Genomic DNA, 23524 nt, shown 5'->3' on the forward strand with positions numbered 1-23524 from the left:
CCAGCAGCAGCAGCCTAAGTAACACTGAGAACATGCCTCTATACCCAGTAAGTAATGTGGGGGGAGAGGGTGTAAAGGCAGGGAGAAAAGCAGCTATGCTATGAATTTATGGAAGCAGTTACAGAAGTTCGATGTGATAGCAACAAGAAAATCTCTCACAAAAACAACTTAAAATGACTTTATTTTTTCAGTATATTAGCACAGTATTTACAAAATTGTTTCATGTTGCATAAATAAAAACATTTTCTTGGGTAAATACTGTAGATTTATAGATATTTAAAATGTCTATCTCTTTATATATACACATATATGCACACACACAAATGGAAGCATACAGTTATGAACAACTTTGGTTTTGAATTACTGGTGGGAAAGGGCTGAGTATATAGATGACTTTTTAAACTCTCGCTTGTAAATTTGTACCTACGAGAAATCCAGAGCCAAGCCCTCAACGCAGCCACAGGACCGTGGGCTCTCTCATGGCTGGGGCAATTGATTCTGCAGCCTGCACATGGCCACCGAGCTCCTCAGGTCTCAGCGATGGCTGGTAACCGCTCAGCCTCGTCCCACAGCAACACAAAAGGGTTCTACTGCAGTTTGCTTTCCAAAAGTTAACATAAAGCTATTATACGTAATGTTTTTTATAAGGCAGAATACCTCAACAGAATTCCAGTTGGTTTGGTTTTTATCCCTCAACTGCTCAACTTTCAACTTGCCAGAGGGAATGACTAGTTATAAATACGGAGCTCTGCATGGTACTTTATCAGGTAAATTCTTACACTGAATTGTTAATGGTGAGTAATCTCCCATCTTTAGGTAGAGATTGCTGTGATTATGGAAAAACCTGTATCAAGATTCATGTACAGGAGCTCAAATCTTATATAAATACTCCTACTGACAAACTTGAAGGTATAAAAGTAAGTGTAAACCATACGTGCTTCTTAAATGTTTTACCACTTAATAACCCTCTTCACTGTGGCCAGTTCCACTGACTTTAGCAAGGGTTGGACGATGGGTTGCTTTAAGCGGTTCAATCCTGTGGCCCTAGCAAGAGGACCGTTTATAAGTAAATATTGTAAAATCAGATACCACAGTTTTATTTTGTTGAATTCTTGATGCAAGGTGTCTGCAACAAGACTTGGAGCTCAACACGCAGAGACCTGACTCTGCAAAATGCACCCACAACATGGACATGGACCTTAGTTTATAACACCCAATTCTGAGACGTGACAAATTACTCATAATTTTTAAAAACATGGATTTTATTACATTACTGCTTGACAACGGCTTTCCAAACAAAGTTTTAAACTGTTAGAAGGAAAAAAACATGTGTGCCTTTGAAATGCATTACCTTAGTACGAATAGGAGACAGTGTCAAGATTTCTACAAAGTATACATGAAGTCCAAGAGAAGCCAACGAAACTATACTGGAACAACTCTCAAAACAGTTGTAAAACATGGTAAAATCTCATGGAATGTGCAAGTCCTAGAAAATTGATTTTGAACTGCACCACTTACGTATATACAGAAACTGAGCCTCCTTACTTCTCATCACCTCCTCCTACTTACTTTCTATTTTATGTATTTGTGATGCAATGGGCAGCATCACAAACTTGGGTCAGAAATGAAATGGCTCCTTTTTCCATTCAAGAAAACAGATTTGGAAACTGTCAAAAATACACTAAATAGGACAACTCCTATTTTTATGAAGCATCCATGAGTTTTACAAATTCACTGAGTTAAGAAAGCCTGAAATTGCTTCCAGTACCACGCACTGCACATGAACATACACAAGAACCACATTCCGCATGAAAATTACTAGCTGCTGTGTTCCATAATTCCAGTGCTGAATTAGGCTCCAACAGCTGAGCGGTTTCTCAAAGAATACAGAAGAGGCACAAACAGCTCTCTCACTGGACTAAAACATCGGCCACCAGAGCATACATGACTACTGTCCATAGAGAGGAATACTACTGTTTCGTGGAATTAGGAGAACTCAGTTAACCTAAGGAGAGCTGGGAATAAACTTTGTACTTATGCAACTTTGTATATAATAATTTTTTTTGTCATGAAAGTTTTGCTGAATGTCAGAGAAGATGTATTTGTACAATCTCTACTTCCTGCTTGTATCACAGACGTATGACCATACCTTGCCCATGCAGACATATAAAGAAAACAAGTCTAAATGGTATTGCAATCTTTGGGCTGAGCAGGCCCATTATCAAAGCAGTGACAAATGATAGTTTTTGAAAATAATACCACTAAGGATTACCGCAGGGAGACCCTGTAGTGGGCAAACAGTGCTTTTTATATTCTCACCCTCAACTATACCATATATACCATAACAAAAGAAAATAAAGATCACATGTGGGCAAACACACACGTTCCTCGCTACAGCTGCTGTGACTATAAAATTACATCATTTATATCAAAAGCACTTTTGCCACACATGCAAAACAACTAGTTTCCTGAATTTCTTCTGAGTAGTGCATCTTCAAGGCCACGGTGTATCAACAACGGTGTACTTTTCACATATCACATGCCCCCGCAGTTCTGGGAATTAAAAAAAAAAAAAAAGACAAGATAAGATCATTCGGAAAGAGCAGCAACATTTTGTGCTGCCAAACCAAGTTACAGCTTAAAAAAATGACTTTTTATTTCAAACTCTGAAATAAAAAGCACGTTTAGCACTCAAGTAATGGAAAAGAGTGGTACTAACAGCAACTGATGTTTCAGCCTCTCCACAGCAGAAAAATGGACACTGTCTTGGAGCTCCAACTCATGGATTGGCATAAGCTCTAGCGGCTCCCAGACTTAACTGTCTGACCTGTCGTATCTACTCCTAACAGTGCTGGTTTACTTTCACATGCCATTTTGTAAGCCAGTCTGCTTCAGCATCTGACTCATCCTCCCTTCAGTGTGTGTGTGTGTGAACTTTCAAGGGAAGGTTAATGCAGAGAGCAGGTAGGGCTCAAAAAGTTCCTGCCTCCAGCTTGCGAGTCAGAGCCTGCCATCTATCTGTAAAACCTTCTGTTATTTTTAGGAGCCATTTTTCAGGGCAGAAAAAGCAGATGGACTTCTAATCCTACCCTGAAAGTCAAAATGAAATAGATAATAAGCATTTTCTTTGTTTTTGGAAGCTGTGCCTCAGCACTAGAAGAGGAGGCAGGTTTTTATAAGCCTAAATGAGACCCAAGAAGAAACAGTCAACTTAAAAGCAGATCTGCAAGCAAAACTCTACCTTGCTCTTCAGCAGCATGTGGTAACTGTATCAATCCCATCCTTATCTCCCTTTGGTGGGTTTTGAATGCAACAGACTGGCAAATACCTATTTGTTTCCTGATCTCAAATCACTGCCTTGAAGAACAAGCAATAGCCACTTCTGAAGCAGGACCTACCATCCAGTCCTCCTACTTTAGCTTATACAAACTGGTATACATTTTGTCAATGCATTTAGGAGACACCGATGCAGTTGTCCTTTGTACTGCAAAAGTGCTTGTATTGCTATTGGTTTAGAAAATAATCCTATGGCATACTTGGAGGAATCATGCAGTAGTCGTAAGTAACATAAACCTAGCAGTACATGGTATTTGTAAGGAAGTCTGTTTTTACAATCAACTGATATAGGTTTTTCCAATTTGGGCTAACTAGTACCTCATTTATTGTCACAGTGTCAGTTCATGCCTTCTGGAAGTGGCACGGTAAGTAAATTAACATATTTAGAGTGACCTTACTCTTTATCCTAACTAATGTTAATGTTAGCAAAATGTTGTATTTTGATGCAAGAGTACTAGGCTAAGGGTCCAGTGATACCCCATGACAGGCTTGCTCAGTTTCCAAGAAAAAAACCAGAAGTACCAATAGCATCAACATGTGCTCTTTTATCCTACTCCCATGAAAGGGAAGTACAGCTTCTGAACAGAAAAGAATCAATAAAAGACTATTTTCATTTTCAAACCTGAGCATCTCATCTAAAATTTCTCTTCAATGAGAGCAATCTGGCCAGGCAAACACTGTTACTCTTCTAATGGGTATGAACTGCAGGAACCAAGTATCTTGGCTACCCACTTTCCTACCAGTTTGAGAATTTTGGGCCAAGTCAGTCCCTCCCATTTCATGGCTTCTTATAAATTAGGAGTCTATTCACATATAGTTGGTGTTGCAACCTTAGAGGCCATTATAAAATCAAAAAGGACCAATCCTAGCATTGAGAACATTTCAAATCGGAAGGAATCCTAAGTTAGGCCAGGACACTACAACATACAACTTCCTTTACAATATCCGGTAGACCTTTAATCATTGAATATAATCAACGGGCAGAAACCACAGTGAACTTTTAATATCTTAAAGTTCAAAATTCAGGTTTGTCAAAAGTAAGTTGAAGTTATTTAAGCAGTTCTTAAATTTTATTAAGATCTGTTTCAGTTCCATTCATTTTTAAACACTACTACCTGACCTTGAAAAACAATAAACTGAGTGAAATCTGATTGGAATTCAAACAATCTAACAAAACCCAAAGAATTTCAATAACATCTAAAAGGGGGAGGGGGAGAGAAAGTCTACTTTTAAACCACTTTTCTGTGAACTTCTACAGGAGATCACCAATTAAACACAGAGAAGGCTTAGTCACATTAAGAACAACAAAATAACACCCCCAAAACCAAATACAACAACCCACCATCAGGGAAACAATCCATGCATCTTATATACTATCTAAGCATAAAAGAAGCATACAAACTATTTGACTTTCCACATTTGACCAGAAACATACTATTTAATAGTTCTCTCTCACTGACTCATCCTCTTCGCTGGTGAAAAATATACATTCTTCCCCTATGTATGTTACAGAAAATAGATATTCTCTCTTTTCAATGAAATATAATTTGAATAAGAACACCACCTGCATTGAAACTTGTCCTCCAAGTTTCATCATATTAGCACTGCGTAACCCTAAACATCAAAATCCCCAATACATGTCAATTAAAATAAATATCTGGAGATATATTTGGACTTACCATCATTCTAACATCACTCCTTTTGCATCTTTAAAAGCCAAGCAAATGGGTTAGTAATGAGCCAAACAGCAAGAAATGCTTCATAATTAATATTTAGATTAATTCTAAAATTTGGGTTAGAACTTGCTACCAATTAGTGACCAGAATAGCAAAAAAAAAAAAAAACCAGAAAATGCCAGAGTCATCCCTCTCTCACATCTTACACACTATCAGAGTATCCCAACACCATGGTAGAGTTTCCCCAACCCAAAGAAATACCAAAAGAATGGAGTGACAAGGATAGATTTTGCTATCATCCTAAGTATTCCACCAAAATAAATGCTCAAATAAGAACTGAAATAAATTTTCAAGACTTGTCCCCTTTTTTACTCTTACAGGTTGGACTTTTTGTAAAGCGAAGAGGGTGGATATAATATCCTGAGATACTAGATTTGTCCTAAAACAGTCAAACAATGCCACTGGCTAGCAATCACAGTAGTGTAGAACAGGGGGTCTGGAGCTGCAGGCATAATTTCATCGAGAGATCAAACAACTCTTACTGACTCACAGAGCCACATAAGCTGACATACCAATCTGCCATCCCAGTGGTAGTGTATTGAGAACTACAAATATTTTTTAACCTTTTTCCATAATTAATCACTTAATTAGAAGATAAACCTTGAATATCACCTACCATTTAGTGGTTCTTCTACAGCTTTCTGCAAAACATTTAAAAATATATATATGTATAAAAAGCCTTCATGTTTACTTTTGGCTCGCCACAGTTAAATTACTCTAATTGACATATACAGTAAGTAGTGATTCTACAAAAATGAAGAAAGCTGAACATTAATAAAATTACTTACTAGAATTCTGAAATTTTTACATCAATAACAGCATTCTCCAGCTTATTTTTTCCCCACTGTAATTTTTTTCTCAGATTAAATACCTCTAGGTGGCAGCAAAAGGCATGCAGACACTACTTTTAAGCTCTAAAACCTAACTGATTATTTTTGTGATTTCATCAATGGTTAGTAATAAAGCAGCATGACTAAAAAGAAAAAAATAGTAGCCAAGCAATCAAGTGTAATGTCTTCAAAAGGAAATACACCACAGTAGTGCATTTAGTCTGGTAGACAGTCATCAGAAACAACACACGCAATCTACAGAAGTGTTTTAAAAAAAAATAAAAATCAGTAATTGGTTAAGATGGCAGATTTCAAAATGTACACCCTTTCCCCTCTCAGACTCAAGAAAATATCAAGCATCATTTTGTAAGTGTGCCCCAGTGTCAAAATTAAGTTTTCCATAGTCTTTAGATTACACAGAATCAAAGTGTATTTTCAAAATTACTTCACATCTATTTATTGTTTCAAAATACAGCAACAAATGCTGAACAGCCCTTGACTGAAATGAGCAACATACTAACACAATTTTCCACTAGGTCTTTCTGTAACTTCTGTAACTTCACGAGCACAAATTATTGTCACCTGAATTCCTCCCTCCACTAACTGCAGCTACAAAAACCATATTTTTAGTGGCCGAGATTTCCAATGACCTCTAAGTATTAAAAATTTATTTGATTTCATTCCTGTCTCAAATTCAGAGAGTAACACGGCGTTCACTACCACGTAACTGTGGCTATCTCTTTCTTTGTCAAATCCTCGCTGCAGTGTAAAAGCACCTCGTGAAGAGAACAGCTCATAAAGAGAACGGAGTTCCGCAAAGGATGGTATTTAGCATGTTGGTTTCTATTTCAAAGTTTATTCAAAACAAAAAAATGAAGTTTAAAAAAAAAATCTCCTTTTGCCCTGTTTGCTTCCATTCTACAAGTAAACATGAGCATGTTTGATAAAGGCAAGATTACGTTTTCAAAGAAGCATATCTGTGATACACTTCAGCTCATTTTTATAACATAATGAACTTCGTGAACCTCCTCTTTTTAATTTTTCTTTAAACTCCATGCACTAATATTCCTTCCATAAGGGACCTCTGAAATATTATTCCTTAAAATGAAAATGGATGAGAAAAAACAAAGGGAAAAAAAAATTAAACTCTCTGTTGTCCTAACTGCAGTCAGCTCTCCTGCCCCACTGTTAGAAACCATCTTTCTTAAACAGCTGAGTCTCAGGCTGTAGACTGAAGAGGGAACCTGGAAATGTGTCTCAGATGATGTCTGCCAGCCAAGAAATGGGATGACTTAGTATTTGCCATGCTCCCCTGCTACAGGGAAATTTTACTGGTATTTTACAGCTGTGCCTCTTTACTTGCTTCTGCAAAATTCCAGAAATCAGGCAGTTCACATTCATGGATCTCTAGAAAGCACTGTGTAAGTCTATGAAAATTACTATTTTAGGAATGATTACTCTAAAATTCAAAAAAACTGAATGAAAATCCTTCCTTAAAAAAACAAAGTGTCTTTCCATTTGTTCTGTGTGACCTAACGACAGAAACTCTGCTTTCAGATAGTCTCATCAAATTAAGGGGCATTATAGGAAAACAAGAAAAAAAGATCAAGGCTACAGCACCTGTATGGTTGGGAATTCAAGAGAAATATTAAAGGGTTCTGGTGTGAAAGACCACAGGCAAAAAAAACCAAACCCTGAGTCTTTGTTATAGGTCACCTCGATAAAAAAATTCAATAGTATTCTGTATTCACCTTAATGAAAAAGCATTTTTCATTAAGCTGAGCAAAAGGTCTTTATAAATTCATATGAAAGAGTGCATTGTAAAAGAACACAGAACTTCCCCTCACATCCACCACTTTTTTGTGACAGCCCATGAAACTCCATTTGGGCACAACAGTCAGAGTAGCCCTTAGGTAAGGGTGGCAATTACAGTACCATAGACACACTCAATAGGGACAATGAAGACCACCAACTCACTCAACATTAGACATCTGTTACACAGCCAGAACTTTTGCTTGCTACCAACCTGGTCTGAATTCGAACTAGTGAAGAAAGGTTCAGTATCTCACTACAATCCCCTGAGCCATCTAGTCACCCCAAATTTATTAATTTTAAGCTTACCCCTGGACGATGATGATCTTTCATTCTGGAACCTAAAATAATTACAAAAAGAAGTGACCAGGCAGATGAATAAATGTCATGATCAACAAAATAAAAATACCTACTGTTAAAACTTGGAACAGAGTAGCAACACACAAAATTGAAGCTTCCCCTATCCAAAACTACTTAATATGATGTTCTGCAAATTCTTAAAGCTTCTAAGCACTCTTCTGTTTAGGAACTGAATAATCTTATCACATACAGTCTTGTGAATTGTCTCACTCATGCATTCAGCTCTAAAAATGAATTACGCTACACACTATTCTTTGTACTTGTTTTGGTATGCTGGAACCTACCCCAACAGCCACATTTGACTTCTTTAGCCAGCATAATCAAACTACAAATGCAGTATTTATGCAGACCACTAGCACACAGCATCAAAGGTGTACATGTGAGTAGCCCAAAGGCAATAAAAATTAATTTTATCACTGTTAAACAGCTTGCTTCACCTGTCACATTTCTGACTCACTTCATCTATCTCAGATATCAAATATTAGGCATTCTGCCTTAACTTCTGCTCTAATGGAATCCTCCCTGTCTCAGGGTCTATTACTTCTGCCCATGCCCACAGATGGTGTGTGCATACTAAACCTGGAAGACTGCGTACTTCAGTGCAGACTAGGGACTGCACTGGCTGTATACACATCAGCTTGAGTCTGGAAGCAATATATCCTCAATGGCATGGTTCTGAGTCCAAACTAACAAGCTGTTTGAAGAGTCTTCATGCACAGCTTGAAACAAAGTCATTCTGCTCTCAGACCCGAGCTGTGAAGTCCACATAATGTTATGCTGTGGTGTGCCAGCATTCCAATCACACAGCATTGCTTTGTTTTTTGCTTATTTAGCAGGCCTGACTGGCTTTTATACCTTTAAATCTCTCATGATTTTGAGATCTAGTAAACAGAGCAGTTTCCAAAACAAAGTATTGCTATTCTTTGTGCCTGGCTTTTAAAATTAAGCATAAGAAAAAATAGGATTCACTAAAATGAAAGGGGTGTGCTCAAATTGCTCTTATTTTAAGCTACCTCTAACCAGTGGAAATCACTAGCACATGTGCTCGTAACAGATTGTATGGGGCTATGGTTTGGATTTGTGCTGAAAACAGTGTTGATAACAAAGATGTTTTCATTATTGCTGAGCAGTGCTTGCACAGAGCCAAGGCCTTTGCTGCTCCTCACCCCACCCCACCAGCAGGATGGCTGGGGGTGCACAAGGAGTTGGGAGGGGACACAACCGGGACAGCTGACCCCAACTGACCAAAGGGATACTCCATAACATATGGCATCATGCTCAGCATATAAAGCTGGGGGAAGAAGGAGGAAGTGGGGGACAGTCAGAGTGATGGTGTTTTGTCTTCCCCAGTAACTGTTAGGTGTGTTGGAGCCCTGCTTTCTTGAGATGGCTGAACATCTGCCTGTCCATGGGAAGTGGTGAACGAATTCCTTGTTTTGCTTTGCTTTGCTTGCGCGCGTGGCTTTTGCTTTCCCTATTTCTCACCCATGAGTTTTCTCATTTTTACCCTTCCGACTCTCTCCCTCATCTCACCAGGTGGGGGTGGGGGCGTGGCAGAGGGGAAGTGAGCAAGCAGCTGTGTGGTACCTATTTGCCAGCTGGGGCTAAACCACAACAGCAAATTTTGCTTCTTTAAATTAATATTTTTATAAGCTTTTGTCTGCACCATCCCATAACCCACTCTATAGAATCCTTGAAATCCTTTTGCTCTCTTTGTTTTAGGCTTCAGCTAGCCAACTGTGTAAATGCAGAGCTTAAACAGCAACATCCATCCTATAGTTGAAACACTCTTACTTAAGAAACCTGGCTGTGTTGATCTCAAGACAGTTTATTATAAGCTATCAATTTCTTTATTCAAAATTCCCTGCAGGCTCTATGAAACAAAGCCAATATATACAAACTTTTCAGTAATTTTTAAACTATGTAACTGTGAAGTCACACCTTATGTTCAAATAAGCTGCATCTACCTCAGAAAAGCACAACAGAGAAAATTGCTTTTCTGAATATTTAAGTGCTTAAAAAAAATGCAGAATATTAGGTGCTACTTACCCATAACAAACACGTAAGCCAGACTAAACGAATTTGCAATAGCCATAATAGCTAAGCCAGCAATCACAACAGATCCGTGTAATGGAGGACAGGCTGTTAAAAACACAATAAAAGAAACGATCATCTCACACGAGTAAAAGCACAAACTTAACTTTTTGGATAGAACTGAATACTAAAATAAATAAGCCTGATTAAAACCAGAAGTCATTAATTTCTCTTTCAAAGCTATCCTCAAACTACTTCTGCATCTTTCTTTTCCTGTATACATTCTTTAATGATACAGAGGCATTTACCAATTTATCCTGTTTAGCTGTACTATTCTACTATAGTGTAGCTATTCTGCTGTCATTCACTGCAACTGACAACATTCTTTCATTAATTGTATTTTAAATTTAAACTTACATCTTCAGTCCCAATTATTTGAACTATAAATGCATTAGATTACAGAATACAATACTGTTACTGATAAAACAAGGTTAAAAAAAAAAGGGAAGAAGGGAGAAGAATATGAGGGTAGTTCTGAGGCAAATCTACCACAGATAACAGGAATTCTCCATGTTTACAGGGATATCACAGAGCAGGAACTGGCTATTACAACCTAATTATAGTTTACTACAAAAACTCCTTGTTCTCTGATCCTTGTTTCCAGGGTCTTGAAGTCATTGAAACTACCTGTGAGCTCAACCTAGGATGAGCTATTTTTACTGACACTTTAAGCTAAACTTCCAGAGATACAGATAACATCTACCTTATATGACCTGTGAAAAAGGTCACCCTGAAAAACTAGGGAGACTGTCCATTTGAAACATAACAAAAATATCTTCCATTCTGGATTACTCTAGAGGATTAATGCTTTACCAGAAATCTCCCATCATTTTATTTTGCTATTACATTTGACAACACTTACATGCCCCTTACAAATACTTCTGTAAATACTAAACAATAAGCATAAAACTCAAAACACAACTCCACTGAAAGGTCTATCATTTCACTCAGATTAGACAAACCTTTAGAAACCACTTCAAGGAGAAATATTTTTTTCTTAAATCACCGAGCAAATAAATGATTAAAATGAACAATGTCTCTAAAAAACAGTAAGTCAGGGATATAAAGTTCTTCCAGTGAACATGAGTATGTATTCTACTACTAAATACACTGCCAAGGATGCCACGTCCTAAATTCGCCCTCTTCTCTGCTGTGGGGTTTTCCGGTGGTGGGAGAGGAAGGTAGGCATGGGATAAAGAGAGGGTTAGAGGCAGGGATAAGGGGTACCGCTGTGTGCAGCGTTTAGTTGAAGCTCCTTTACCACACTGACTATTTTTCAGTGCTGAAAAGGAATGCCAGCCATAACCAGACTTAAAATAGTCCAAGAACGCTTCCAAGTTTACTGTCTCTGCATTTGCCTTCTTAGGATGTTTCAATGGTATTGATTTCCCAGTGACTCACTTATCACTCACATACAAGCAGAGATTAACAAGGAATTTCTGATGTATTCGTTGAACATGAGAAAATTATTATGACTAGTTTAGTTTCTAAATATCCTAGGCCTCAGAAATGATAACAGCAATAAAGGTCAACGTTGGGTTTAGGTAACTCTTTAGGGCATCACCTGTTGCAATATTAAAACAATTAACTTTTTTCTTAAGCAACTGCTCACACAATGCAGTCATGCTGGATATAGTCATACTAATGAAACTGATATACGTAATACTACCTTTGGGCTATTCTTCTTTCACCAGATAAGAGAGCATTAACACAGTACTCCCAAAGTACATTTACAGAACTTACTTGCTAACACTCAATCTAGTGAAGCCATTTTCACAGCATTTTAGTGCTACAAATAAACAAACATTAGGTACAGAGAAAAGTAAAAAGACACTTTTACAGAAGATCAATTGCTTACCTGAGACACACAGTCCAAAACCAACCACAGCAATTATATAACCAAGAACGTGCAAAACTATCAGAGCAAGCATTGCTTGTGATAGACTATCAAAAACTGGGAAAGACAGAAAGAGAAACAAAATTGTCATTTTTAAAAGAGAGACAAAAGGTAGATCATTCACATAAAGCTAGAAAACCGATTCTTCTAAATTCCAAGCTCGACCAGGCAGCATGATAACAAAACAGCTATGCAAGTCACTCAGGGCTCCTGTATGTATACAAACACAAATATATTTATGTATAATTATAAATAAATCATATGTAGAAAAAAAAATAATCACACACATTCTGCGACTTAGTTATCTGCTCCAGTCCCAAGACACAGGGAGGAAGAGCAGGAATCACTCAGATGTCCTACCCTAAATCTCATTTTTCAAGCAGGTAACTGATAGTTCTTCCCAGAAGCAACTTAACCAAACACAGGTTAAACATTTTGTTTCAAGATACTATGAAGGTCAGGAACCCAGCATGCTATGGTAGCACCTATTTATTAAAAAAAAAAAAAAAAAGAAAAAATCCCCAACCAAAAAAACCCCCCCACAGTATGTAGATTTGGGGGGAGGAGGGGTGCGCACCTGAGTTTTACTATCAGTATGTTCTTGAGCTAGTGAATAAATAAATACTCACCGAATCCAAATATAAAGTATTGAAGTGGTACGAAAATCACAGCGGGGACTACAATTAGGCCAAGACCAGCTTGATTCTGTGCAGAATAGCCATCTGCAAACATTTGTATGGAAATTAGTAAAACAGAAATCCTTGATTGGAATAAAGCACAAAGCAACAAAATTAAATCATTAGTATCATAAAGTTTTTAGGGTCCAGAAAAAAATCCCACTGAAGCACCAGAAGTCACTTCCTAGCCCCTAATATTCACCCAAGGCACCAGGAAAGAAAATAGAAATAAATTTGGAGTCTGTATCTCCCTATGATCATCTGAGTGCTTGACAACCACAATGCTGGTTTTGTTGTATTCTATAAATTTCTTTCTATTTTAAAATTAGTAGATGGCAATTAACAGGTGGTACTAACTTGCATACTACTGCATGGAAGAGATTCATTTGTGCTCTTATTCCCTTCAACTAGGCAGGCAATTTTAATACACTTACCTTGGACAAAAAGAACAGTGCCTACAACAGCAGCAACTGTGAAGATGCTAACTGGTACAATAATGCCCACTTTCTTCTGAGGTACAATTTCGTATTTTAATGCTTAAAGATAAAACAAAGATACAGAGAGAAAAACAATCAGACATACAGATTCTCTCACTAAAATACACAGATTTTATGATAAGGACTGTTAGCCTAAACAAAGAAGCAAACTCCTAAAAAATTAGAACTATAAATATTATCAAGATTTCATTTGTTTTCATTGTTAGATATGGTTAATATGGCTTACTCAGATAAATAAAACCTGGCACTGGTGTTTTAGTCAAATTCTGAATTCCACCTTCTATACAATTCAGGTGATACGTTATCAAAGTAACTTTGGGACATGGTATAGGTTAATTCAAGTAGATGCACTACTGACATTTACATAATGTTACAGTGAATTTGTTACTCAGGTGAGCATCAGACAGGGATTTAGAAATTCCAGGTTTATTTCTCTTCTGGAAAGAGGGTACATATGACAAAATCGTTAACAGTATCCTATTTATGGAAGGGTTACAGAATACTCTCTCTTGTAATCAAAACTCCATCTTTCATGATATTCACATTGTCTACCAGACAGGACCTTAGTCATACTCCCAAGAACAACTGTAATTCAAACCAAAAATTTATTTGGAATAGTAGTAATAGTAAAAGCTTCCTGCATATCTGTACTGGAAATTAATATTTTTTCATATTATAAATATGCTAAATAAGGAAAGCAAGACACAAAGGCAAAAATAAGTAATGGATATGCTATACTTAAATCCTAAAAGCCAATCCTGTAAGCAAAAAACCCCCAAAAAAACCCATGCCGAAAAAAACAAACCAAAAAACCCAACCCCCCCATAAAACACAAAACCAAGAAAACATATATTCCCAAGTGTTACACAGAAAAATCAAGCCCAGTTTAACAAACTATTTAAAGGTATACTGTAGCATTGCTGGATTCACAGGCTAACTAAACCAGGGAAAAATAAAGGAAAAAAATACAACAAAACCAAACAGTAAGTACACCCACATTTATTAAATTAGAGGTAGCATGATTACTTTTCCCCAGAGAGGTCATAAACCTCGCAATGAAGTGCACAGATGCAATAAAATCCAAGTAGGCTCAACTTAGTCCTGTAAACAGTAGTGGTTCTCCATGGATACATCCATGCTTATTTCATGACAATAATTACTTTCCTATCAAAATACTAAAAACATTAAAGTTTTGCTATGAATGGAAGGCAACGACAATTCCTGAACACATCAGAACAAATCAGAGACTCCTAAACCATTATAAACAATAATGAAGATCAGGAATCTAACCCGTATAATTGTTTTCAACCTCTAACCATGGATGGACCTTTGAGGAGTCACATACTGCTTTCAAAGGTTCATGAAAAGGTGATAAAGGAAATTACATACAGATGGCTGAATATGTGTGTGATTACTGTAAATCACACTGAGTGTGCTTGCTTTCCACATCTTATGAATTCAACTAAGCAGAACTATTTTTTATTTTTTAGAAGTCTACAAACTGAAAAAGGCTGAAAAAAACTCAAAGACTGATGTAACAAATTGAACAAGGAATCATCTGAAAGACTAGGACATAAAGCACACTCTATACTCCATATATGTTGGACACCAGTGTATAAAGAATATGTCTGAATGTCTGACACTAGTGAATATATGACCTCTGAAAACATTTAACAAAACCATTGATGTTGGTGTTGAATTTTAACTCAGCCAGTGCTAAAAGACTAGTGAACAATTTTACATTAAGGAGAGAGCACCATCTTTGTCTAATATTGATTTTATGACCAAAAATGAAACATGTTCCTCTTTCTAATGATCCAATAATGTCACGGTGAACCAACAGTGAAGAAAGACTTCCTTGTTCTAACCAATGACAGCACACATTATCTATTACACCTCACAAAAATTACACACATGCCAAAAAGCTCACCGTTTGCAACAGCACTGGCAGCAGAAACATCACTGCGTGGCAGACTAGCTCTAAACACAGACCCTTTAGGCTGCACATCATACCTTTATCTATGAAGACATACAGCTGCTAAAAATCTTAACCCCAGGAAGCAAACCCTGGCCTCTGAGCCAACAGAGCAATTGGCCCAGATCCCACTGCTTACGGCTAGACTCCCTACAACAGAGCGCCTGCGTTCATACTGCATGACTGGGGCACCATGTGGCACGCTGAAGCCCCAAAACACACATCTTTTTGATGAGGTCTTCCCCCCCTGCCCCAGTTCAAATGCCTCAAACTCTGCAAATACTATGCCAGACCAGTGTTTTCACAGCTTGATGCCAAAAATGTATGTTACGTGTCCTGAAAGTTTCCTTCACTAAAAAGAAAACGGAAGATTATGCCGCACAAAAGAGTGTAGCTTTGGGTGCTCTTATTACCCAAGCCTTTAAGTAACAGTCCTTATTAGGAACTCTCTTGTGGTGTTAGCTGATTCATGCCAAAAGCAAGCCCAGAAATGAATGTAACACAGTGTGGATGATCAGGAGAGGATTCCAGAGCAAACCAAACACCAACTTATTGGACAAAGCAGACGTACCTCTGTGTATTACCTAGATCAATTCTACCAGACATCTTTTAGATGTAAGCGCTGTCTTTCATTTTACATGCAAGTGATTTTAGGACAAATCAGTAATTGCAAAGAATTAAAGATCAATACTTACTGATAACAATGAACTGAGCCGCGCACAAAACAACAACTGAGAACAGCAACGCTATGATGATAGCCCTTTCCGCTAGAAGAAACCATGATCCTAGAGAATAAAAAAAGAAAAATGGTAGGAAAAAACCAAAACCTGAGGTTATTAGCTTTACATGTATTGCTCCTTTTAGGCTATGCTCTAGATTGCTCAACACTCAATGTAACGGTTAACATTAAGAGTTATAATAGGCTAAGAAAGCTATGACTTCTACCTATGTATTTTTCACTCTGATCTTGTGTGTGACAACCTAGTTTTTCAGTATTTCTAGTTACCCTAACATTTTCCAAACTGGAGGTCTTAATCTCCACTGCAGCAGAGGATATGCTTAAGCTGTTGTCTGGCAGTACGTGCCAATTAGCTTGTGGAACTACAAACAGCACGGTAGATCAGAAAAATGGTGTATTTAGGCTAAGCAGGGAAGTTGGGCAAGATCTGAAAAGTCCAATTTGATGCTTCCCTAGCTATTCTATTTTACCTCCATCTGCTGTAATTCCTGAAGAAATCCAGATGTGTAATAAGGAACACAGGAACTAACATAAATGAGAAGGAAACATTGCTTTGCTAATTTTAGAAATCACACATTTTCCTTTATGTCTTCCCACTATCATCCATTTAGCTTTTTTCCTCCCTGCATCTTGGACGCCTTAGGCTGTTCAGTCACTCGTGCTGTAAGACCATGTAAGCCACCTTCCAACATAAAATTCTGAAAATATCTCCACTGAACTAGAAAATGCAGTTGCTTCTTGCATCTCTGCTCATAACTTCATTTTGACTCAGTCCGTGGAATCCAAAGTCTCCATTTCTTACATTATACTTGCCACTGTTTCTCTGCCTGCACACTTGCTTTCAAAGAAATTTCTAATCTTCATTTAGATGCATACTCCTTGCACTTACTCTCCATATTTATCTGCAGCTCCAGAAACACAGAATTAAGTAGCAATATCGCACAACTCTCAATGCTAAGGAAATACCTTGAGGACAGTTAAATTCACAAATTCCCCTCTTCCCCCCCGCCCCCCGCAAGGGGTCACAGAAGAAGATACTGTAGTTACAACATAAATACAAGGCAATCACAAAATATACTAAAAGCAGAGAAATGGAGGAAGGGGGAAAGTGTGCTCAAAGACAAGGGCACTAGCATGCAAATCTTGTTCACTCTGCTACCCACTTCCCATGAGAATCCAGGAATTCTGTAAAGTGCGATGGAGACTAGTTGGCTTTTATAAGATTATCTTTGTAAAAGCATCAATGGCAACATATTAATAGTGACAGCATGAATTCATTGCTCAGAAATGACAGAGTGAAGACTGGTACAGTATTTCCATTACTCACTAACCCTTTTCAAAACTCACTTGCTACACTTTCTTCTATTAGCTTATTATCTCAAGAGTCTCTCTAGAACACCGAGGAATAAACAATAAAAAAATATGCAGAAGAATTTAAAGAGAGAATAAGCAACTATTTTACCTTCAGCTAAGCCCTCAAAGATAAGACTAAGTTTTACATTTTCTAGCATATACTCTCAAACCTAATGTGACCTCGCAACTATAAATTCTTCACCAACCACATTTTTCCTTTGGTGTTGGGGTATATTCCTCGCCGCAACTGACAACTAGAAAATGAAATTAGAAAAATCGCATCAGTTTCCTGCTTTGTAGTCTTTATACTGCTTTCAAAATTCTCAACACAGAAAAAGTAAAAATAAAATAATATAGCTTGCAAATGGGACTTGATTCTACTATATCGTCAAGCCTTGTTTCCTCTTCTAGAGCTTAACACTGAATGGCAAAACCAGTTCAAAAAGGTTGAGTAAGGAAGAAGCTATAAGACAAGGAAAGACACTGCCTGTATCTCTTCCCTTGTTTTTGCAGTGTTCTAAGAACCAAATGATTTTGTAGCATCCTCACTCTTTCAGTGGCTGTGCCCCTCTCAATCCATTTCAGAATCACATTTGTTTTGCAGTATACACGGTTAACTCAATAATTAGACCCAACTGTGAATGACACAGATGTTTGCAGCAGGACACAAGTAACATCTGTTTGAGCTTCATAAACATTTTAATGACAAATGCAAAAACTAATACCAAAAACATCCTAGGACAATTCTACAGTGCACAGGTACAACTCCATGTGCTACGCATATGTAACATATTCAATGCTTCTGAGAAGTTTTCCAGAAGCAAGAAGCAAGTCTCCTGTGCTGAGCAAATAAACAATGCACACATACGTTCAGTGAAACTGTCACTTCTGCAGAACACTAGACAGACTGCACATGTACAGCAGATTCCATTATTCAATAGCTAAGGTGCTAGAGCATGTGGGCTCTGTCTGACAAGATACAGTAAAATGGCTCACTAAACGAGAAATTCATCACTTAGTCACCATTATTTTAGTTTAACATTGTCTTCTGAAGACAACACTTAATACTAGACAACTGTAATAAGATACCATCTAGTAGTAGCGTTTTCAACCCCACTGGAAAACTGCATACCTTCAGATCAAGTTTTAGAGCTCTTATACAGAACTTCTATTAGTTCTATCTGTAATTTTTCCAGCACAGCTAAAGATTGCAAGATGTAATTCTTCAAATAAAAGATCTCTGCTGCCACTGTGATGGATGTATACATCTCAGTATTACAAGGATATTAGGAATATGTCTCAGTATGTAATGCAATAACAAGAGGGTGCTGAAAATATCACCAACTATATAATCTAAAAGATGTGGGAAAGCATAGATTTTACTATATTAGTGATCTTCAGACATTACTATAGAATGAAAAAACATGTTCAGATCTTTCCCATAGAAGCACTTCCCTATAACTTAATCCAAAATAACTCATTAGCGTCCAAGTTAGAAAGCCTGGGTATTTTTTGTATTTTCATTTTAAAGTAATACACTGTTGTATTCATTATTTTTCTCTTTCCCATAAGATTTTGCTTTTCTCTCTCAAAAGGTTCTAAAACAATGGTAGGCAACTCACCTGAGCCGTTTCTAAGTTCAATTCTTGTTTCTCCTTCTCTGTTTGATTCTGTTACTTCACAACTGTAATTTCCAACATCTGCTTCTGCACTGTTAAGCATTAGAGAGGCAACACCCTTGGGTAAATCCGCCTGAGATACTAAGTTAGCTGATGGAACTGTTGGATCTCTGAGAAACTTCTGTTTTGCTCCATCGAAAGAAAAAATTCTATTTCCTTGTTTTTTCCACGTAACAAACATGACATTTATATTGTTCTCCTTTAGATTAGTCACATGGCAAGGTAAAATGACAGTTTTATTACAGTCAGTTTTTTCAACAACATTTGTCCCACTAAATATCAACTGCGCAGAACCTATAAAGAAAAATGAAAATTGACACATTCAGAATTATTTCTTACTATACAAGAAAGAAAAAAGAATTACAACACGTGACTTGGGAAAACAAAACAAACTCTCCTGTAAAACCTCAAAAAGGGAACCATGCTTTAAGGGAGTAATAAAAGAAGGAAAAAGGCATTATTATCATTCTACTACAGCCTCTCTACACAGACATAGCCAATCTCACATTCATTTAATGTATACATACCATAACCACAAAAGTAATAAAACTTTGGGCTGCCACTTGGACACTTCCTCTAGAATATCATATGCAGAAATACTGCATTAAGGCCTGGTTTCTGCAAAGTATATATATAACATTAACCACAGGTTGTCCCACTGATGTTCAAATTTTTGCTGCTGATCACACAGGTATCTAAAAATGGAGGTCCAGGCATCAGCTCCACACAGGCATCCCTTACACTTCATTAAGGACACAGAGGGGAAAAAATTCTACTTTTACACTTCTGAGAAAAGGCAGCCAGGGCAGCTTAGTCGATGAAGGTTTGTCATTTGTTCCTTCTTATCTCTGAAGGTGGAGCCACATGTCCATAGGTTTAGATTGTTTCTTGCAAATTCTCTCTTTACCTTTCCGATGGAAGAGGTGCACACACAATACCACATACTAAGTAAGATTATTACTTAGTATTTCGCTGTACACACAACAGAATTGAAAATGGAGAATTTGTAACAACAAATGTCCTGTATTATAAATCACTGTGATTAATGCCACTAACAATAGCTCTCAATGCAGGTAATGAAAAACCACCACCACACAGGACTGTACTATCACTACTGGGGTTTACCATTTCTCTCCCACGTTGAATCACAGTTCTAAAACAGTAGTACTGACTGAACACTGTTTCAAGAAAGACCTAAATCCTATGTTGAGATTATATCTGAAACGAAGACCCATTCATCAGTTCTTGAGAACACCAAAAATTGTAACACCAGTATTTAAATTACACCAGGAACCAGAAGAAAGAGGTTAATTAAACTAACTTGACTGCAAAACATGAAGGTTTTGAATTCTGTATTTTCTGTGAAATTGTAACTTAGTTTAATAGCTGTTCTACTAGTCCTTGCTCCCCAAAGTCCCAGTGGCATTAGTCATTCAAAAGGCGTGACTATATCCACCTGACAAAACCAAATATGGGAGAAGACATGTACTGTAAAATAAGACCACAACCCCCAATACTGTAAGCACACGGACTTAGAAAGTAGCTCCAGTGACTTCAGAGGAACTACTGGTATTCACATGCCTAAACCAGCTTAAAATTGTGGTATGTATTTGATGACTAAATTCAATTAGGGGAAAGGGAGGAAGAAGGAAAAAAAAAAAGGGAAAAAAGATCAATAGAAGTTGTGTCACTATTTGCAGTAGCTCAATTTTTTCAAAGCAACAGTCTCAGACCAAATTTAAAAAGCACTGATCCTTGAAACACTGGTTTAATATTCTCACACAAGTCACGGGATTACTACTGAATATCAAAAGCTTATTATAAACTGACTAAATATGCATTATGCATGACAGCACTTAACAATGAAGAAAGAATTATTTTCTGGTTTACTCATTGTGTTGCATTTTTTAAACTGTACCTCAAAAAATAAAAGTAACAAAAGCAGAACAAAGAGAAACCATCCCAAAACCATCCGTTTTATTTTAACACTACCTCATGATAAAAGGTTTCTGAGTATGGGATTGTTGGATTTTCTTTTTTGAATTTTTTCTGGGTTTTTTTTCTTGTTCAGAGCTATCAGGTTTACACTTTGCAGGAAGAATTTATTCTCTGCTGGCTCCATCACTGAGAAAGGTGATTTTCAACTAAAGGAAGTGGCTATACTTCCAAATATTTACCAAAGCAAATAAAAACAACCATCTTGAAGGAATTAAAACAAATTGATCGTGATTTTCTCACTAGTATTAGCACAGAATGGCAGGGAGCTGGGAATTACCAATTCCACCGGTTTGCTCTTCTGCAGTCTATTAGAGCTGGCATATTTTGCCTGAAGCCAATTAAGAAGTACTCATGTGAACTGCTCCACCAGCAGAGTGCTGGGGAAATAACGAGCAGGTTGCAGACAGACACCAAGAGAAGCAACAGACAAATATCTGTGGGTTTTGTCCTCTACAAATTTGACTGCTTTAGTAGAAGAGGCTGGGCAGCTGCTATCTCACTAAAGGAAACCCGACTGCTTACTACAGATGATATTTTCCCACAATCAACTTCCAACATTCTTCTTGTGGTACGAGGAAGTCATCAGAACCCTTCAGGAACAGTTCCCAAATCCTGCAAGCAGCAGACTACGAGGTGGGCTACTAGCCTCAAACTTTCTCATGCATTATCAGATCAGAGGCGTCACATAAGGGTGACAATTTTAGAGCCTTACATTAAGCTATATGGGGGGGGGGGTGCTGCTTCTGAAGAATATGCAGTTGTGAAGCTGCCACAGAAAGATTGTTTCAAACGATACATGCAGTGCAAATTCGGGAATACTGCCCATTATATCAAAATTGGCTAAGCTTGGTAGTTGCACCTCATGGACACCTGCGTTTCTCACTGACTACAAAACATGCTAGGGCACTCGGCATTTCAGCCAACCTCCAGCTAACTCAGGAAACCAGACATAAATTCAGACACTAGCTTTAAACACGCAGGTTTAGATGTGCTGTTTACTGACAGACGAACAACCTAGCATTTGCATCTCAGTGAAAAGTGTTGCAATTTTCTTAACCCTCCCTCCCCCCACGGAGTTTCTTCTTGAGGCACAGAAAAATAAGAAGTTAGATTGCGAGGCATCATTTACACATCAATGACATCCGAACTTTTTTTAAGATCAAGAAATGCCGTCAACCCTAGAAACTGTACAGCAGACGACCAGTTTGATCATCGTTATTTCTTCAAGAAAGCACGTTAAGCTAAGCTGCCCTAGGCACAACAAGACGAGGAGCTTTACGTTGGTCACGGCGTGCCTCCTCTCCCCCGCAACTTCTGCAAGAAGCGAGCCACCCCCAAACCCCGGGAGGATGAGGGAAGCGGTAAGGCGTAGGGCTGGAAGAAACACCCCCCCCCCGCCTTCAAGGGATGGCGAGCTACAGCTGAGCAGCCCGCAGTCCCACACACGCCTGCCGTCACCGTCGCTGCTCGGCGGTCACCAGTGACAGCCGGGAGCTCCGGGCAGGGGCGATATGAGCCTCCAAGCCGAGCAGAAGGACCTGCATCCCGTCCACCAGGGTGGCGGCAGGGCGGGTAGGTGCTGCGCCGCTCCGCTCCGCTGGCCCCGCGGGACCGGCCCCCTCACGTCGGATCCCCCATCGGCTCGCCGCCAGGGCGACGCCCGCCCCTTCCTTTGCCGCACGCCCAACGGCTGCGCGGGCCGGGGAAGGCGGCTCTGCCCTCCTTCCCTCACACCCGCGCACCCCCCCACTTCGCCCCCGAGGCCTTGCCCGGGCTACTTCCGGAGCTGGCGGGGCGCCCGCACCGCAACCCGTTCGTAGGCGGGGGTGGATGCAAGGTGTCTCGGACCCGGCTGCCGCAGGCGTCAGGAGGACGAGAGAGACAGAGGAGGGCGGCGAGAACTCACCGGCGCCCACGGCGCTGAGCAGCACCCAAGCGGCCAACAGCCACATGGCGGAGCGGCGGGGAAGAGCGCGGCGAGGCAGCCCGACAGCCTCCGGACCTGGTCGCCGCAGCGGGCGGACGAGCGGGCGGCTCCGCACAGGGGGCGGGGCGCCCGGGGGAGGAGGAGGAGGCGTCCTCCCGCCGCTGATTGGCTGTAGCCGCTTACGCGGGGGTGGTGACGCGCGCCCCTGCTTCCTCACTCCGCCGTGCAGTGACGAAGGAAACTGCGTGCCCGGTGCTGTTGACATGTTCGGCTACTGTCCTGCCGCCTAGCCGTTCCCGGCAGCGCAGGGGGTCGGCGCGGGGTGCCTTCCGCCGGCGGCAGGCTCGGGGCCACGGACGGGGAGATGGTTCCGCTTCCTTCCCCCTCCCGCGGGAATAACTTCAAAAAGCTCGGGGTGGTTTTTTTTTTTGGTGGTGGTGGTTTTGGTGGTTTTTTTTATTTTTAAGTAATTATCAGGGCTTTTTCTTCCTTGACCGCTTGCGTTCTGGGGTCATGATCTGTTTTGTTTTTCAAACATGCGTGAACAGATCCGAAGGTCGTGCTTTGAGTAACGGCTGAATGAAATGGCTGACTAACATGGCCGGGGCTGCGAG

General features: G+C 39.2%; 1 protein-coding gene across 5 annotated transcripts; it reads right to left on the reverse strand.

Annotated features, from left to right (window-relative positions):
* Positions 1–162: 162 nt before the first annotated feature.
* Positions 163–23305, reverse strand: CD47 (CD47 molecule). Of its 5 annotated transcripts, XM_054816264.1 has the most exons (12): positions 22890–23236; positions 18929–19279; positions 17513–17560; positions 15910–15999; positions 13177–13278; positions 12695–12787; positions 12027–12122; positions 10124–10216; positions 8024–8055; positions 5689–5713; positions 5016–5043; positions 163–2553 (listed from the first exon to the last, which is right to left on the reverse strand). In XM_054816264.1, exons 1-11 carry the CDS (start codon positions 23173–23175, stop codon positions 5018–5020), a joined length of 1242 nt encoding a protein of 413 aa, XP_054672239.1. In that variant the 5' UTR covers positions 23176–23236; the 3' UTR covers positions 163–2553; positions 5016–5017. The 5 variants fall into 5 exon arrangements, with proteins under 5 accessions (XP_054672239.1, XP_054672230.1, XP_054672248.1 ...); XM_054816255.1 differs by lacking the exon at positions 5016–5043 and having other exon boundaries at positions 22890–23305; XM_054816273.1 differs by lacking the exons at positions 5016–5043; positions 17513–17560 and having other exon boundaries at positions 22890–23228.
* Positions 23306–23524: the final 219 nt, after the last annotated feature.

This window comes from Grus americana, chromosome 1 (assembly GCF_028858705.1).
Source record: "Grus americana isolate bGruAme1 chromosome 1, bGruAme1.mat, whole genome shotgun sequence".
In the NCBI taxonomy this organism is placed as follows: domain Eukaryota; kingdom Metazoa; phylum Chordata; class Aves; order Gruiformes; family Gruidae; genus Grus; species Grus americana.

Excerpts from the sequence above, each read along its gene's own strand:
- CD47 (XM_054816255.1), bottom strand. The coding sequence starts at position 23,175 with ATGTCAACAGCACCGGGCACGCAGTTTCCTTCGTCACTGCACGGCGGA. Across the intron at positions 12,123-12,694 it reads ATACTTTATATTTGGATTCG|TTTTTGATAGTCTATCACAA; the intron begins GTGAGTATTTAT and ends TGTCTTTCCCAG. Across the intron at positions 2,554-5,688 it reads TGTAGAAGAACCACTAAATG|AACTGCGGGGGCATGTGATA; the intron begins GTAGGTGATATT and ends TTTAATTCCCAG.